At 49.0% G+C, this 17922-nt stretch overlaps 1 protein-coding gene across 1 annotated transcript; it reads left to right on the top strand.

Moving 5' to 3' along the window:
• The first annotated feature begins 58 nt into the window (after window positions 1-58).
• AARS2 (alanyl-tRNA synthetase 2, mitochondrial) lies at window positions 59-17707 on the top strand. The gene is made up of 22 exons (XM_071739331.1): window positions 59-327; window positions 540-728; window positions 1388-1533; window positions 2307-2501; window positions 3035-3179; window positions 3684-3829; window positions 4135-4243; window positions 4860-4898; window positions 5628-5739; window positions 6270-6397; window positions 6913-7063; window positions 8780-8949; window positions 9945-10058; window positions 10465-10605; window positions 11189-11326; window positions 11728-11837; window positions 13089-13197; window positions 14675-14797; window positions 15229-15339; window positions 16159-16242; window positions 16366-16476; window positions 16850-17707. Exons 1-22 carry the CDS (start codon window positions 97-99, stop codon window positions 17012-17014), a joined length of 2967 nt encoding a protein of 988 aa, XP_071595432.1. The 5' UTR covers window positions 59-96; the 3' UTR covers window positions 17015-17707.
• Window positions 17708-17922: the final 215 nt, after the last annotated feature.

Here is a 17922-nt window from a genome sequence, read left to right as displayed (position 1 = left end):
AGCTCCCAGCCGCCCGCACTTCTCCTCCGCTCCCCCGTCGGCCCCTCCTCTCCACCCCGTCCGGATCCGCCGCTCTGCCTTCCGCCTTTGCCCACCATGGCGGCGGCTGCTGCCGGGCGGCTGCGGCGGCGGCTGCTGCTGGCGGTGCCGATGCGTTGGGGCTGCAGCCCCCGCCGGGGGGGTTCCTCCGGGCCGCCGGCCGGGCAGGTCCGCGCCGCTTTCCTCCGCTTCTTCCAGGAGCGCCACGGCCACCGCCGTCTGCCCTCGGCCCCTGTGCGGCCCCGCGGCGACCCCCGCCTCCTCTTCGTCAATGCCGGCATGAACCAGGTCTCTCCGTCTCTCCCCGCCTGCGGTCTCCCCGCAGCTCCCCTCGGTCAGCTCCCCGGGCCCGTCTCGGGGTACCCCCTTCACGGGGGTCTCCGGTGGCGGGACAGGCTCCTGGGGGGATCACCGCGCCACCGCTCTCCCGCTTGCCCCTCCTGGCGCCGGGGCTGTGCTGCAGGAGCCCATAGCGGGTGTCTCTCTGCCTTGGTTTCCAGTTCAAGCCCATTTTCCTGGGCACGGTGCACCCCCGGAGCGAGCTGGCGCAGCACCGGCGGGTGGTGAACAGCCAGAAGTGTGTGCGGGCGGGAGGGAAGCACAACGACCTGGAGGACGTGGGCCGGGACACTTACCATCACACCTTCTTCGAGATGCTGGGGAACTGGTCCTTTGGGGATTACTTTAAGGTGAGGTGACAGGAGCAAACCCTTTCCAGGGAGAAATGCCGCCCCTTATTTCAGAGCTGTCATAGGACTGCCTGCAGAAGGCATTTTGGTAAGCTCCAAATTAATTCTTGGGAGCTCTGTGACCTGGAGCATTGGTAGTAAGCCAGTGTGCTGCAGCTCTAGGTGTGCCCTGCAGACTGTCAAAGCACTCAGTGTTTCCAAGCAGTAAACAGTGCCTACAAATCAAAGTTGTCAGCATGTATCCCGGTGCTGACTATTTAATACAGTGAAAAGAAGTTCGTATTTCAGTTCATGCTTGTTAATAGAAAGTTTATAAAGGAAAGAAGGATAAAAGATGCTAGTTTTATTGCTAGTGACTACAGATTTTTTTGTTGGAAAGAAAATAATCGATGTAACTGCTGGTTAGCACATGGGTGTAGACCATGATGTGACCCTGAAGCTCTCCCAGCAGTTTAGGAATGTCAGTTTTCCACAGGCAGCAGTGAGCTGACTTGCTCACCTGGTTCTCTTCCCGCTCTTTGCAAAACACCTTTAAACTGGAAAGGGAGAGAGCATGTGAAATTAACTTCTTTGGTGTTTGACTCCCATTCTACAGAGCCTTCCCGCATCACTGTGCATCCTGGATGACTGTGCTTCATTTATATTCCCTGCTTGCTCAGGAGGAGGCTTGTAGCATGGCCTGGGAGCTCTTGACAGAGGTCTACAAGATCCCCAGAGATCGTCTCTACGTCACCTATTTTGGTGGAGATTCCTCGCTGGGGCTGAGTGCAGATGAGGAGTGCAGGGACATATGGCTGCGCCTGGGGTAAGTGTGTTAGAGAAGAGGTTCTGCTGGTGCTGGAGTTTCAGTCTTCATAGTCTCCCATTTGCTTTTAATTGATGGTAGTCTGATGTAGGGGCTGAAAGCTGGGTTTTAAAGTTTTTTTTCCCTGGTTTGTTTGGGCTATTAAGATCAGCCAGGCTCTTGAGAGCTCTGGGGCACTTAACTTTAAGCTGTTTCTTAGATGTTATCTATCTGGGGGGCTGTGTACCTAGGGCTGGCTGGTCTGGGTGAATTGTGTGAAGGATCTCTCATCCTTTGTTTCCTCTCCATCACAAAGTTTCTATCCTAAAAGCTAGCAATGATTGCTTCAGTGTGAGGATAAAGCCATTGCAGAGAGCACTGCTGTGCTTTGGGAGCTTGTTTCAGGCTGTGTGAGGGCTTTGTAGCCAAGGCAGCCACTCTATGTCACTGTTGCTCTTCAGCCTTGGCCATTGTAATCAGGTCTTAGTTCTGCTGGAATTCCCTCCAAGAAGCAAGGTGGCTTCACAGACCCAGTGGAGATCTTGTGTCCACCAGCAGGACCCAGACTCAGCCTGCCAGATATTCTGGGCAATGAGTAGGATCCTGTCTGGCTTGGCCCAGTTTGTTTCTGCTGTGGAGAGCAATTCTGTGTGACCAGAAGCAGTGCTAATGTCTTCACTTACTGAGTTTGTAGTGGTCAGAAATGTTTCTTCCCTTCCAACTTTTCCTGTTCTTTAGGCTACTCTGTGCTTTGTCTGCTGCCCCAGCGCTGCCACCTCTGTTTTCCTTTCCAGAGTGCCTGCCAGTCACGTGCTTCCTTTTCCACTGAAGGACAACTTCTGGGAGATGGGGGACACCGGTCCTTGTGGTCCCTGCACAGAGATCCATTATGACTATGTGGGTGGTGGCAGAAATGCTGCAGCACTGGTGAACCAGGGCAGCCCTGATGTAGTGGAGATCTGGAACCTGGTCTTCATGCAGTACAGCAGGTACCGGGCATCTGGTCTGAAATCATGAGTATTTCCCTCTTGTCTGACTCCAAAACTGTGTGAGTATACTCTGAGACATCTCAGTGCTTTCCAGGAGGTGGCAGTACAGGAGCAAGAGGGAAGCCGTGGAGATGTGTCCGGTGCAGCTCTTGGTCCCTTTTGCTTCATTTGTCCTGTCCTTCTTCAAACTTTGCTGCCTCTTCTCCCTCACAGCTGCATCCCAGAGATCTCCTGAGATCTCTAGCAGCCCAGGGGAACCTGCAGAAGGAAGAGAGGAGTACACTTCAGGTCCCTGTTCTAGGCTGGCCTTTTTTCCTGTGTTACAAGCTGCTCTATCTGATGGTCAGATCTTGGCTGCCTGACAGTGCTGAGGCAGGGTGCTGTTACTCTTGTCCCTGAACTTCCTTTTGTTGGGTCACCTGCTGTTTCCATCTCCTGTCACTGTCTCATTCTCTTTCACTCGTCTGCTTCCTTTCCCCCTGAGCTGACTCTTGTTTCTCTTTTGCCTTTTATTTTTCCTGTCTGGCTGACAGAGAGGTGGAGGGGAATCTGCGTCCCTTGCCACAGCACCACGTGGATACAGGAATGGGCCTGGAAAGGCTGGTGACAGTTCTGCAGAACAAGCGTTCCAACTACGACACAGATCTCTTCACTCCCATCTTGGATGCCATTCACAAGGTGACAGAGCCTCTGCTCAGAGTCACAGCTAAGCCAAAGCTCCTTGAGCACAGACTGCTTGCCTGGTACCAAAGTACAGCCTTCTCTATGTGTGTTACTTAGTGGTATTTTGAGACAGGCACAGACTGCTTGCCTGGTACCAAAGTACAGCCTTCTCTATGTATGTTACTTAGTGGTATTTTGAGACAGGAGGTATGTCCAGCCAGGTCCAGAGCAGCATTGTAGGGAAACTGGGGAGAAATCCAGGTTGGTTATCTGCTGGGTTGTGGGCACTGTTGATCCATTTTTTCCACAGTTTCTTAAAATCCTCAATGCCAGAGCATTTGCTGACCTGTCGTAAGTACAGAAGTCTTGGTCTGTAATGGTCTAGAAAGATTTAATAGATACATCTTAGATGCACAAGGTTTGGAGGTATTTGAGGAGCATGCTATCCAGTGTAGCTGCCCGCCTCTTGTACTGAATCCATTAACTTCTGCTCATCTATCTGCTCACTTTCTCTTTTAGGGCTGCAGGGGGCCCAAATACCAAGGCTTGGTGGGGGATGCTGATGTTGGGCGTGTGAACATGGCTTACCGCGTGGTGGCAGATCATGTGCGCACCTTGTGCGTGTGCATCACTGATGGCATCTACCCAGGCTTCTCTGGAGCAGAGTAAGGACATCAGGAAAACGGCATGGGGTGGACAGAGTTAGGTCTGGAAAGGAATATGGACAGCTGGGGGGGACATTCTGGTGTAGGCCCGAGAAAAGGAATACATAACCTTTTGGGAAGGAAAAAGATGGGAACCTGAAAGAGGTTCTGGTATGCAGGCTCATCCTTGGATGGGTGTGGAGTGTGGGGAGCAGTTGGCCTGTGTTGATAAATCAGGCCAGAGGAGCTGTGCTGGGGGGTGTGCTGGATGCTAGAGCTGTGAAGAAGGTTCACATGGCTGCCTGGGGAATCTGCTCTGTTTTCAGACTGGTGCTGCGTCGGATCCTGCGCAGGGCTGTCCGCTTTTGCTCTGAAGTCCTTCATGCACCACCTGGGCTCCTGGCCTCCCTGGTGCCCACTGTAGTGGAAGTACTGGTGAGTTGAAAGCTGCTGCCTTGGGGGAAAATGTTTCACACATGTCCTATTCAGCCCTGTATCCCTTTCTGGTACACTGTCTGGAGACAGTCTTGGATATGAAGGAGCTCCAGGAGGGTGTATCTGATGCTATGCATCAGAGCAGTAAAAATTTCTTGTCTCTTGATCATTTGTGTTGGGTGGGAGGGGGCCTAGTGTGACCAGCAGAGAGTGGAAGTGTAAGTGCTCTTTATTGTTTCCTGAAGACATCCATTGTTGTTTGCTGAGGGCTTCCAAGCTGCTGTATCTGGTTGAAGCCACCTTAAGTTGGTCCCTGTGAGTAGTAACAGCATACTAAAAGACAATGCTTTCTTCCTTTCTTCCTGTTGTGAACTCATGTGTTTGCCAAGAGATGCTGTGTAGGGGAGAGCAGAGGTGGGTCACATGAAGATAGCAAGGAGATGGCAGCTGTAAGGCCATGTGTGACTTTTCCCTGTGCTGCTGTCCCTGGAGCTGTGCACAGGGCCTCCCTTCACACTCACCTGCCTGAGAAACCTCTATAGTTCTTACAGCATGCTGGGAGATCCCTTGAGGAAGACACTGAATATGTTGTCAGTAACTGAGACTTATTCCACAGGGAGATGCCTATCCAGAGCTGACGAAGAATAAAGACCAGGTGAGCAATGTGGAATCCCCTGGAGAGAAACTGCGTGTCTCGTTTTTGTGAGACACTGCTCTTGGGCAGAAGTCAGCCTTTCCTTGGAACTCTAGCTGGAGGAGTTTGCATGGCCTCCTCCATAACCACGTTCTCATGAGTGGGCTGAGATGGGTTGGGAACAAGTTTGTATCTGGCACAAGAAGTATTTGTGGCAGATTTCCTTGTGGGAGCTCTACTAAATCCGTACCAGGGACTGCTTGTCCTGGTATAAGACAGCTGTTGTTCTAAAAAAGCTAAAAAAAAACTTTTGTTAAGTGCAAGTACAGCCTGTCCTAGCCTGGGTACCCTTTGTCCAAAGTGGATTGGTGATTTAAGGCTAGCCCTGGCTTGCTTCTGCTGACAGCAAACTGTGACAAGCAATTTCTCTGGCTGTTCCAACCATGCACTTTTAATTTGGTCACAGACATGAATGTCTGACAGGGAGCATTTGTCAACCTCCAGCCTTCCCCAGGTGATTGGTCAGTATTGCCTTGACAGTAGTGGTGGTAGGACACACAATGACTTTGGCCCTGTTCAGTAACAAGTCTGAGCCATGTGATGGATAATTATGGAACAAAAAGTCTGTTTCACATAGACACGATTCCCATGCTGGATGCTTGATTTGCTTTGAGCTGACTAGCAGTGCTGAGCTGAACTGGGGAACTCCCTGAGGTGTTATGGCTAACCTTTCTTCTGATCTTTGTGCAGATCATGGATGTTATCAATGAGAATGAGGCTGCTTTTCTGTCTTCCCTTGAGCGTGGGAGGAACATCATTGAGAGGACAGTGCAGCAGATGGAGCCCTCCACAAAGTTCCCTGGTGAGTCTCCCTCCTCTGACAAGCTGCTCTTAAAGATAGTTCTCACCAGCAGGAAGCTTTGCAGTCAAAAATGGTGGATGTCTGCCTCCCCTGTGTGTTTTCAGTGACCTTCTAGCCCTGGGCAGAGGAGCAAGTGTTGCTCCTTTCTCTAGATAGCAATTGTTTTAAGTAGTCTGTTCTCACAACAAACTAGGCACAGGAAATCTAGAAACATTCCATTGCTGCTTTATTGACTGATAAACTAGGTCCTTACAAGACACAGCTGAAAGAAGGCACTCAGGATAAAAACAGCACAGCTGCCTTTCTAGATGTGATACACTGAATTTTTTCAGGGGTGGGGCTGTGGGTCATCAGAAATACTGGTCCCACACACAAGAGGAACTGCATGTCTTGTCTTTCCTTCCCTGCTGCACACCACACAGGTGAAGCCAGTTACCTAGGCACACACTAGGCTGTCCATGTGAGCATATCTTGAGATGCCTTTGCTTTCTGTGTTCACAGTGTTCATATCATTCTGTGTTTTAATACAGCTGAAGTAGCCTGGTCTCTCTATGGGAATTTGGGGTTCCCTTTGGATCTGATTGACTTAATGCTTGAAGAAAAGGGAATCAGCTTGGATTCAGCTGCTTTTACTGAACTTGCACTGGGAGATGCAAAGGTAAGACAGAGGCTCACCTTGTCAGAATAATTCAGAGCTTTCCCTCTCTTCCATGAGCATGGAGACAGAATTCCTTTTGCTGAGGTTGAGGCTCTTCAGATGCACCATAGTGCCTTTTCCCTGAAAAGGAAGGCAGTCTGAAGCAGTACTGGGGTCATAATGACTTTGCTTGTAGGTGTGCGGCTGAGAAGTATTTCATGGTGGTTCTCTTCAGATCAGTAGAAGTGGTTTATGCTGTTTGTTGCTGAAGTGAAGGTTATGGAATTACATAGCAAGCTGTTCCAGGAGGGCTGTGTTACCTGTTGCTTATGGCCTGCCTCAAGGCTAGCACAGGGTGGTGTTGAGAGCTTGTGATTTTGAAGGAATGGGGTTGGTTTAGCAGTAGCCTTCGTCAGCCTGGATCTAAACAAGGCTTTTCCAGGAAAGTGGATGAAGTTCTTGGCCTTCCTGCTCCAGTTACTGGTTTGAGTGCCCCCACGCATCTCCCATCTGACTGTGCCTTTACTCTCCTGTAGCGAAAGGCTGGTGGCCCACAGGCAGGACAGCTGGAGGACACAAACATGTGCCTTGATGTGCACTCCCTGGCTCACCTGCGGAGCAGCTACGTGCCCACTACTGATGATTCCCCAAAGTATGCCTACACACTTGGGCAGCATGGGCAGTATGGTAAGTGGCTGGGTCCTGTCCATAAGCACCCTCACAAGAATGCTCTTGCTGCCTAACTTCAGGCATGCAGAACGTGTAGGTTGTGGTTCAAACCTGCCCATCTTGCTGCTGTATCTTTTCCTCTGTACCTCATCCCAAAGTAGCTGCCTTTCTTATTGATGTTGGTATGTCCCCAGGAAGGCTCTGTCTGGGCTGATGACAAGTCTGTGAGCTCTAGGTTGGTATTAGTGTGCAGTGATGAAGCAGGGACTGTTGATTTCTGCTAGAGATGCGGTTGTCCCCAAGAATTAGTCTTCTGGATGTGTGCGAGTGACAGGGGGAGTGATACGAAGGGCTTAGGTAGTCGTCTGAAACTGTGCATTTGCGCTTTCTTTGGCAGACCACTAGGTGCCAGTGCAGGCTTTATATTATGTAGGGAAACTGGGGTCGCTGATGCTCTAGGGACAGCATAAAGCTAAACCACGGAGAGTAAGAGGTGATGTGGCTGTCACAAACAATTAGAGATAGCTGGGTACAGCCAAGCTCCCTCTTACCTAGTTTGCTGGTTGCAACCCACACCAAGTAGAAAGCGAGCTAATTCAATCTATATATACTATGGCAATAATACAATGAAAGAAAAAAGCCCAGCAGTGTCACTGGCTGAAATTTCCAAGCTAGCACTGTCCCACCTTGTCAGTCTCTGAATCATAAAATAATTTAGGTTGGAGAGGATCTCTGGATGGTCCAGTCTCTTTGTCAAAGGAACAGCAGCACAGTCAGATCAGGTTTCTCAGAGCCTTATCCATTTAAGTTTTCAATATCTTTAAGGGCAGAGATCCTGCAGTCTCTGTATTCCCTGCTCTTTGTTGCTTTTAGTGTGAAATTTTTTTTCTTTATGTACAACCAGAATTTCCTGTTGTCTCCCAAATGCTAAATAGGGGTGAATAACTTCTTTGTTTGCCTTGTTGGCTATGTTTGTGCTCATACAACTCAGCAGGCTGTCAGTATTCCTTGCTGCAAGGGCACCATGCTGGCTTTTGTTCAGCTTGCCCTTGAGGACCCCAAGGTTTCTGTCAGTCCTTTGTTGCCTTTGGTGCATCCCAGCTTGTCTTGGATAGTTGTTAATGAAGATGTTAAATTATATTGGCCCTAAGTAGCTCTAAGTGGTGTTGGCCACCAAGTAGCTTTACTAGTAAATGAGTATCAGATGAGCATTGAACTATTGATCAATTTCTGTGGGTCCAACTGCTCATCCAGTTAAACACCCTCATCACTGTCTACCTGTCCTGTCCATATCTCCCAAATTTGGCTTCAGGGAGCTTACAGGAGAGCTTGCTGTATCAAGGAAGGTGGCATCCCTGTCATCCCTTGTCTACCAAGTCTGTCAGCTCTTCATAGAATGTAGGCAGGTTTGCAAAGCTTGCAATGTAGCAAAATGTAGATGTGTCTATGGCACATCTTGTTCTATCAGGCTTGAGACACATTGGCCATCCGTGCTTGCTTATCTGCTACTCAACAGGTCTCTCAGTAGGTAAGTGAGGTGTGACTTAGATCCAAATAACAGATCTTTTGTCCTTTCTGCTAACAGCTGTTCCTCTCCTACCAAGGCAAAGGAAAGTGCCAGCTTTCTGTATAGGTTGAGTATTGGCAGGATTGGCATAGGGAAGTGACCTCCTCTTTCCTGTTGCAGTGTGACGAGTGTACACACTAATTGCTTCCATCCTCTTCCTCTGACAGAGTTCAGCCCGTGCCAGGCCACTGTCCTGATGCTGTACAGAGATCAGTCTCTCCAGAAGGAGGTTGGGGCAGGGCAACGCTGTGGTGTCATCTTGGACAGGACTAACTTCTATGCAGAGCAGGGTGGGCAAGACTCTGACCAAGGCTACATGATACGTTTAGGACAGCAGGTAAGACCCTTTGCTGCCTGAGCCCAAGGCTGCCATGGGTACAGAGGCCAGGCAGAATTCTCAAGTGGTGGGCTGCTTTACTGTGTTAATTTGCCAGCTGCTGACTCTTGTCAGTTCCCTTTGTCTTTGCATCGGGGTTGGTGGGGTGAGAGAGAAGCAGCAGTAATTTCAGAGGTGTACTTGCTGCTCTGCTTGTATCTCAGCCCTTTACCATTTATTCTTGCTGGGGAAGGCTGTAGAGTCTTCTTGGGCCTCCCTTCATTGTGCTGCACTCTTGCCAGCTGGGGCTGCAATGCAGAGGGAAGGCAATCAATAATCACAGTCTATGAGCTGAGTAACTTGTCTCTGGCCAGTCCTGGATGACTGCAAGCAGCCTAAGACACAGTGCAATAATTCTTTTCCCTCCCAAAAGCATCAGGAAGGACCTCTACTTCTGCAGGATATTCATTCAGCCTTGCCAGAGGAAGAGCTTTGACCCTCCCTTGGGAACTTACAGGGGTTGGAGCCTTTTTTCTTTCCTATGTTCCGGCTCTTGAGAATCACCCCTGGGCACTGATTCTGCCTTTTTAGCCTTGCAGAATGTGATAGTGCCTTGCTCAACACTTCTCCTCAAGCTGAAGTGAGGATCAAGTTTCTGTTGCCAACCCAGTGAGGCAGAAATGGCACCTTGGATATCTGAGATAGGTACCTTGGCAAATTCTGTCCGTTTTCTCATGGACAAACATCTTTGTTCAGAAAATTCATCAGCATGGGTGGTGTTACTGCCCCTTCATTGCAAGCCAGCAGCCTCAACATGTTGTGCAGTGAGTGGATGCAGAGAAGGTCTAAGGCACTGTGGCTTCATTGGCAGTAAGCTTCCCTCGACTTTTCCCACCCCATCCCTGTCTTTTAGGGATCAGTGTAGGTTGTGTTTCACAGTTGGATCAAGTGAGCACCTTGCACAGGTAATTAGATTTTCCCTGTGTTCTAACTCATCTTTCTGTCTCTTTGCTCAGGATGTTCTCTTCCCTGTAGAGTCAGTTCATCTCTCGGGTGGTTACGTGATCCATGAGGTCATTGCTGTAGAAACCCTGCGCGCTGGGGACCAAGTGCAGCTCTATGTGGACGAGGTGATAACTTAGTGCTCTTAACTTTTTCCCAGCCTTGCTCTGAGAGTCTTGTGATGTCCTGAGTAACCTGGGCACAGCTGAGCCTTGTCCCTGCTATTCCTGAAACTGCTTTTCATTGCTATGTGCAGTGGGTAGGAGACCTCACAAGCGACTAAAACTGTATGAGCCATTGGTCTGTCCAAAAGTATCCACTCTACCTTTTGCTGTTTTACAGAGGTGGTCCCATGGGAAAAGAAGTTAGATCTGCCCTGTGACATAAATTGACCTCACAGCTGTATTACCCATTGTTTTCCCCCCTATCTTCTCACATCCCTTCACACCCACTCCTTATGTCTGCATGCCATCCCCTGCTCTGCTGAGCTGTGTGGAGAACCAGAACTCCCTGCCAACTTGTCTCTGCTTTCAGGCCCAGCGACTGGCCTGCATGACAAACCACACTGCTACCCACATGCTGAACTTTGCACTCCGCCAAGTCCTGGGTGACCACACAGAGCAACGAGGATCCCACGTGACAGCAGAGCGGCTGCGCTTCGACTTCGATACCAAGGTGACTCTGGACTTCAGTTTTCTTGTTCTCAGCAGTCCCAATGTCCCAGTACTGGCCTTCTCACCAGGGATTTTCTTCTTCTCATCATAATCACTCCTTCAGAGATGGGTCATGTTTGTCCCTTGGATGTGACTGGCTCTGCTTTCCACTGACCTGACTCTGAGGGGATGAATGGGTGTCATAAGGGAAAGGACTTAGCAAGGTCAGTAGTCATGGGACTGACCTGAGTAGTGTAAATGGGTCTTTTGAGAGATTAATCAGCTTGACTGTAGCATGTACCTGGTGTCTGGTCATCCAGGTGAGAGGGCTTGGGAGCTGTAAGGTATTAGGTCAGGCTGAGCTCTGGTAACCTGTCACTCATTGCAGCATCTCTTTTGAAGCGTTTACTGGATGCTTTGTGATCCCTCATGGGAGGAGGAGGTGGGAGTGTCGTGATACTCACAGTTCCCTTTTACAAGTAGGGAAGATGAGATGCAGGGCAAGAGTGGTTTTCCCAGCTGAGTCACCTGGGGGCCCTACCCCAATTCTCCCTTTTGTACCTTTCAGGAGACTTCTCCTGAAAGTGGCTGGTTTACTTCCACAGGGTCCTGTGAGTGTGGAGCAACTGCAGCAAGTGGAGCAAGTGGTCCAGGATGTGATCAAGCAAAATGTGGCTGTGCATATGGCTGAAGTCCCCCTCAAGCTGGCCAGAAGAGTTCAGGGACTCCGTGCAGTGGATGAGGTATGACAAGATGGCAGTGCACATCTTCATGGGCATTCTTGTTGAGCAGGAATCATCTGGATCACAAGAGATGTTTACACAACAGGCTTCTGCAAGGGAACTGACACCCAAAACTTGGGAAAGCAAACAGGACAGAGCTGAGATCTCAGGAGTACTCTGTTGTAAAAACATGGAGGCTGGTGATATGCAGGCTTTCTGCTCATTTCTTTGAACCAAAATCTTATAGTGTCACATGATTTTTTCTTTCTCTGATTGTGGGGGAGAACCAGTGCTACCCCTGACTTCAGGACTACTCTAAAATAGGGAAGAAATGGGGCAGACACCTGAATTCATGTAGTTACGTTTGTAAGTGCCCTGGAGGAACATATTGTTAGCTGCTGAATCGCTGTCTCCTCTGCCAGGAGTATCCAGATCCAGTGAGGATAGTGTCCCTGGGGGTCCCTGTGGAGAGTGTGCTGACCTGTGACTCTGAGGCTGCATTGCAGACCTCTGTGGAGCTCTGCTGTGGGACGTAAGTGACTTTTACTTGCAGTCAGAAGGCGTTTCTGTGGACACTGGTGGCTGAGGTAGAGACATTCTTGCAAGCTCCACTCCCTGTCCTTGTGCAACTTAGTTTCCTCATTGGAAAGATCTTGAAAGTACGGGATGGGCTGGTTATGAAGCTTTGGAAGTCCCAGGGTTGGAAAACTTCAGTGACATGCTGGGCATTTTTGCCTTGCTTCGTAGTCTAAAACCAACCTGGAAGCCCAAGAGAACATGAGAAAGTGGAACGTGAGAAAGGGTTGTGTGGCCTGTCACACCAGAGTTACAGTGCTTTGGCTTTGGGTTTGCGGGAGAGCTGGGGACCCAGCAGGGGACTCTGAGATGGCTGTGAGATCTTGAGACATCTCTGATTATTTAAATTAATTATCTTTACCCTCTTCTGCTTTCAGAAGTAGTAAGAGTCTAAGAAGAGTTAATCAATCTTTGTACAATGCTGCCATAAAGAAACCCAGGAATAAATTGGCCTCTGAGCAGATACAGCTGAAAATGAGCAAGTTTCTAGTAATGAGCTCATTCTTGTGGGAGCAATGGGACAAGAAATTGCATGGGAGTGGAGATGATCAGTTCTTGTGAAGCTGTCTGAAATTATTGCATGTGTTAACAGAAGCCAAGACAGTGTAGTTTTTTTCATACCCAGTGTTGAATACACAGGGAGGAAAGGGGAGGTTGTCAGAGCCTGCACAACTACCCTGTGACTGGGCAGTCTGTGAGCTGGCCTGAGAAGATAGTCGGGCACTTTGAGAAAAAAAATTACTTTCTATAGGTTTAGTAACAGTTGAGTAGAAGAGAAAAATCCCAGTTCATCCCACTGCTAAAGGAAAGGGAAAAGTAAATGGAAAAGGGAAAAGAGAAAAGGAAAGGGAAAAGGGGAAAAGGAAAAGGTGGAAGGGAAAGGAAAAGGAAACAGGAAAGGGGGAAAGGACAAAGGAAAGGGAAAAGGAGAAAGGAAAGGGAAAGGAAAGGAGAACTTAGCTGTTGCATGCCATTTGACAGCTGCCTGCTGGGCAGGTAGCATAGAGGTTCCTTTGGAGCAGCCTCAACTCTGCTGTCTTTTGTCTGACAGGGTGCCATCAGGATTTTAGGGATGGGAAGGGATTGAAGCTATTGGGATTGGGAAGGGTCTGCTGGACTGGAGACTTGTCTAGAAGGAAAGCAGGCTTCCTGTTTTCTGTTCCCAGGGAGGAGCTTCTTTTCTTTCCTGTTCTCTGCTATTTTGCAGGCACCTGCTACAAACAGGAGCTGTGGAAGATCTGACTATCATCAGTGAGCGTCAGCTTGTTAAAGGGATTAGCCGTGTCATTGCAGTGACAGGGGGACAAGCCAGGCAGGTAAGAACAGATAAACTGAAGTTTCTGTTGTGTCAAGGCAGTGTGAGAAGGATCCAGCTTTGCAGGTTCCTGCTTAGGCAACAACCTTCCCTCTGCCTTGTCTGGTGTCTCCCTGCTGTGCCTGATTTGGCTTCCACCACCACCCACAGGCCCACCTCTGCTGCTGTACCTCACTGTTCACATGCACTCCCCCAGTCCTTATCTCCAGTCTCCTTGACCCTCATTCCTTCCCTCAAGCCCCCTTTTCAAAATAGGAACTTTGCAAAAAATACCAGGAAGTGAATTTCAGTCCCCAGGTAGATATTGAAAGGTATGATCCTTTGTGCTTCGGTTTCACCTCCTTCCTATCACAACTGGATTTGCATTTGATGGTTACAGGACTCCGGCCTCATTCTTGCAGCCCTTTTGCTTCGTTTTTTCAGTCTTTTTCCTGCTAAACTGTGCTGCTGCCCTGGATGGGCCCACATAAAAAGTAAGCAGCGTACTATTGTGTGGAGATTTCTCTGTCCTCTGAATATCTGGGAGTGTCAGGGGTCTGCAACCTTGCCTGCTTCCTTTAAGGCTGCAGTCAGGGCAAGAATGACTTACTGTCAGTGGGACTATGAAGACTAAAGGCAAAGCCCACCCCTGCAAATCTGTTGCTTTTTGGCTGGCTGTCTCTCGTGCATCTGCGTCCCTAACAAGGCTTTTCTTGGTGCAGAGGAATGAAAAGCTGCAGGGCACATCTGAATGCTTTGCTGGAAGTACTGACCTGAAGAGCCCCCTGAGAGGAGCTGTGTGCATGTATTAATCAGGCAAGGGAGGCTATAGGCATGAGGAAGTGCCTTGAAATAAGGGAGGTCCCTTGCTAGGCAGAGCAGTCCTTACTGTCCACAGCTTTTCTTTTATACTCTCTTCTGTCCTGGTCTAAAGTCTTGCAGAGCTGTCATGGCCACAGAGATTGGGAAGAGGGGAAAAGCTCCAAACTGTATGGATTTTCATTGGTGTACAAAGCTTGTATTAGCCTTTTTATTAACTGTACTTTGGTATTTGGTATTTGGGAAGGCAATAGGAAGTGTACCAAGACCAGCTGAATTCATCCTCAGGAAATGTGCCTGAGCAGCTAATGACTTTTCTTTAGTTTTACTGTTTCTTCTATTTCTTCTGTCATTACTTTCAAGATTAAATTTGATCATGAAAAAAAAGAGCACTAAAGAGCAACTGGGGTCCCTAGTTCATCTCAGTGAAATCCTGGTAATTTGGTGTGAAATACTGAGGAAACATAAATGCATGACAGCTTAGTCCTATGGGTGTGACCATCTAGTGTTCATTGCAAATTTAGAGGGGAATGTTCTATTCCAAAGTCTCTTGGGGACAATTTTTCTTAAAGCCTCTCTCTGTGTCTTCCCACTGGATTCTGTGCTGTACTTCACACTTTTTCCATCCCCGTTTACTTTTCCTGTTACTTTGTTTGAAGCATTCTCTCCCTGTTCTCTAGGCCCGGGAAGTAGGACAGTGCTTGGCTATGGAAGTGGACTCCGTCTCCCTGCGAGTGAAGCAGAGGATTACCTCTATTCCTGAGATGCAGAACCTCTCCAAAGAAGTGGGACAGTTGACCAAAGTAAGGATTACACTTCCCTGCAGAAAGAGCCCAGCACGTGCTTTATACACTGGAGGCACGTGACTTCTTCATACCAGGTTTATGTACATGGTTAATAGCAAGGGCATGTTGCTGCCTGCTGGTGCCATTTCAGTTGCAAATATTCCAGCCAGGTTGTAGGTGCCTCTGTTGCAGATGAGCTGCTGCCAGAGGGAATGTGAGGGAAGACAGTGGTGAGGAGGGTAAAGCAGTGAATAAGGGTTTCCAGCTTTTCCACAGGCTTGAGATACCCAGATGTCAAGAAAGCAACATACCACAGTGTCTGGCTGGCCTGATCCCATGGGGTATAGAAGGGTCTAGGAAGAGGTCAGGCTCTAGCCAAACCTCTTGGAGAACAAGCAGTTTATTTCTAGGTACAGCCTAGTGTCCTTACACAGCAACTTGCCTTGCAGATGGTGTGTAACACTGCAATACCCCAGTGGCAAAGAAAAGAACTACAGACTATCCTCAAAGCACTACAGCGAACAGCCAACACGGCCATCAGGAAGCTGGAGTTGCAGCAGGTACTGTGGCAGCAGCAGACTCACTTGCAGCCTGCTCATAGCACTGTGTGGTATCTGTCTCAGTTCACTAGGGTCCCATTAGAGGCAGAAGAAAGCAGGTGCAATTGCACATAATGCAACATAATCCCTGTGCTGGGTTGATTTCACTGCCATTAACCAGGGCCATCATTTAAAAGGCAGCGAATGACTGACCAGACCTTGGCACCTGCAGAATCCTTGTGTGGATGGAGAGTCCCATATTGGCATTTTTGGCAAATACCAGCAGGTGGATAAGGCATCACTTTATTTATCTAGGTAGAAGATGAGGAGGCCCTAAAAACAGGCTTTACAAGGTCATGCAATTAAATAGTGGCAGGACACAGTTTTTCTCCCTGCCCTATGGATATTGCTCTGCCTTCCCTCTGCAGTTGTGTCTTGCTAGTTTACATGATTATAGTAAAAACTCTGTGGAAATGCTTATTTATGACTTGGTGATCTTGGCAAGAACTGTTCTTTTTTTAAAGTAGGAGCATCTTGCCACAGGAGCCTGCCTGAGACATTTGGCCATGTGTAGGTCCAGAAGAGAGCCTGGGGACTGAACAGGTCACTGTCAATTCCATTTTTGAAAGGGGCCCATCTCTGCTTGCTTTTGCTGAAGGATTATACATGTCTTCATGTAGAAATTTCAGTCTGCCAATCACTTCTGCTAACATACATCCCCCTCTCTCCCACAGAGCAGAACTTTGTTTCCCTAGGTGCATATGTTGCATACATATATCCCCATCCAGTCCACTCTGTGCCACCTGTAGCCCCTCAAGTGCTGTGTGTTTCCTCCTCCAGGCTGAAGAGAAGGCACAAAACCTGCTAACAAAACATAGCAACCAATCTGTCATCATTGATACTGTTCCAGCTGACTCCCTCTCTGTGAGTAATCCATGTTACTTGTTGGCCCAGCGGTACCTCAGGTGCTGCAGACAGTAAGAGGGAGCTGCTGCCTGCCAGTTTCCTTTGCTGTAGCCTGACCCCTCTTCTCCCCACCTCTCCTAGATCCTAATGAAGGTAGTGAACCACCTGTGTGACAAGTCTCCTGGCACATCAGTCCTGCTGCTCAGCCCTCAGGTTTCTGGCGAGGTGCTCTGTGCCTGTCAGGTGTCCAAGGTAAGCAGAATCCTGAAAGACACATGGGGAAGCTGCCTGCAAAAAGGGACTGGACCCAGTGCTCAGCAGGTTTCTGTTGAGATGTTTCCTGGGATTCTGCCCAGTACTGGTGGGGTAAGCACAGGGGTAGGACCAGTTATTCTTTCAGTCTTTGCTGGGCACAGTCATCCCTGGATCCTCCAGGCTGTGTTTGCCCGGGGTTGGGGGTGACGCAGCATTAACACGTATGCTAAACTTTTGTGGTTCTCCCAGTCATACCTGCATCAGGTTAGTGAGGGCCCAGGGTGAGTGAGGAGAGAACATTATTACTGTTCTTCCTCCAGACTGCATAGTGCTCCACAGTCACAATCACTGCTCTGTGTCTCTTCCTCAGAATTGCCTCCCCGTGTTCTCCGCGGCTGACTGGGCTGTGGCTGTCTGTACACAGATGGAAGGGAAGGCAGGAGGCTCTCCCATCGTTGCTAAGGGCAGTGGAAAGGCCGAGGGCATACAGGGAGCCCTGACGACTGCACTGGAGTTTGCTCAGAGTAAACTCTGAAATAACTGCGATGCTGTGGTGGCAGGACAGCTGCATGCAGCCTAGCTGCAAGCCACCTGGATGCTTGATGCAGAGCACATATTATACTCTGCTGAGCTGAAAAGTTCATCTGCTCCTGCACTGAACCTTGATGCAACTACTGCATCGGGGCATCTGGCTTCTGGCCATCAGGGATCAGCAGAGGCCCTGCTCCTGATCCCACTGACAGAAGGATGCTGCCCGTTCTCAGCATGGACATATGGGGATTGGACCTCAGAAAGCACCAGTTGCAGCAGCAAATCCTGCTTCTTCTGGAACAGTGCAATTCCTGCTACAAGACCAGCACTGCGAGGCTCCACGGGAGCATGGTGAGATGGCACAGTGTTGTCCTACAGCCATTAAATGGTAGAGAGTGTTTGATCCTCTGGTGTTTCTTGTAAACTGCATATTTTGATTATGTTTTTTTCATGTTCTATTCTGGCAAAGGGTTGTGTTCTGTCCCTGCCAGCCCCACAAGGTAGCACCTGCTCTTGTAAGCAGTCTCATCCTACTGCAGAACTCAGGACACTTTTTGGGTTAAAACTGCTACTGTAATTTAGAAATGGAAGCAGACTCAGTGTTTTTAGCTTGTGCTTGTTAGGCTATGCAACGAGCAGTGCTAAAGCCAATACTCAGTATTGAAGTACTGAGGGAACAAAATCATCCTGGTGTCAACCTCTTTGCTTTGAATGAATGTTCTTTTCTTTGTTTCCTTTTGCCACTCCTTTGTAACCCCTTCCTTCTCATACTACCTCCTGGCTTCTTACTTACCAGCATCTACCTAAAAACTGCACTGGATCTGGTGAGCTGTGTGAAGGGAGGCTGTTTACTGGGTTGCAGTGTGGAACTCACTTGGCATCGAGGTCAGCAGGTCTCCCTCCTAAACTTGC

Source organism: Heliangelus exortis, chromosome 3, assembly GCF_036169615.1.
Source record: "Heliangelus exortis chromosome 3, bHelExo1.hap1, whole genome shotgun sequence".
Lineage (NCBI taxonomy): Eukaryota > Metazoa > Chordata > Aves > Apodiformes > Trochilidae > Heliangelus > Heliangelus exortis.
This window is presented reverse-complemented; position numbering and strand designations above follow the sequence as displayed.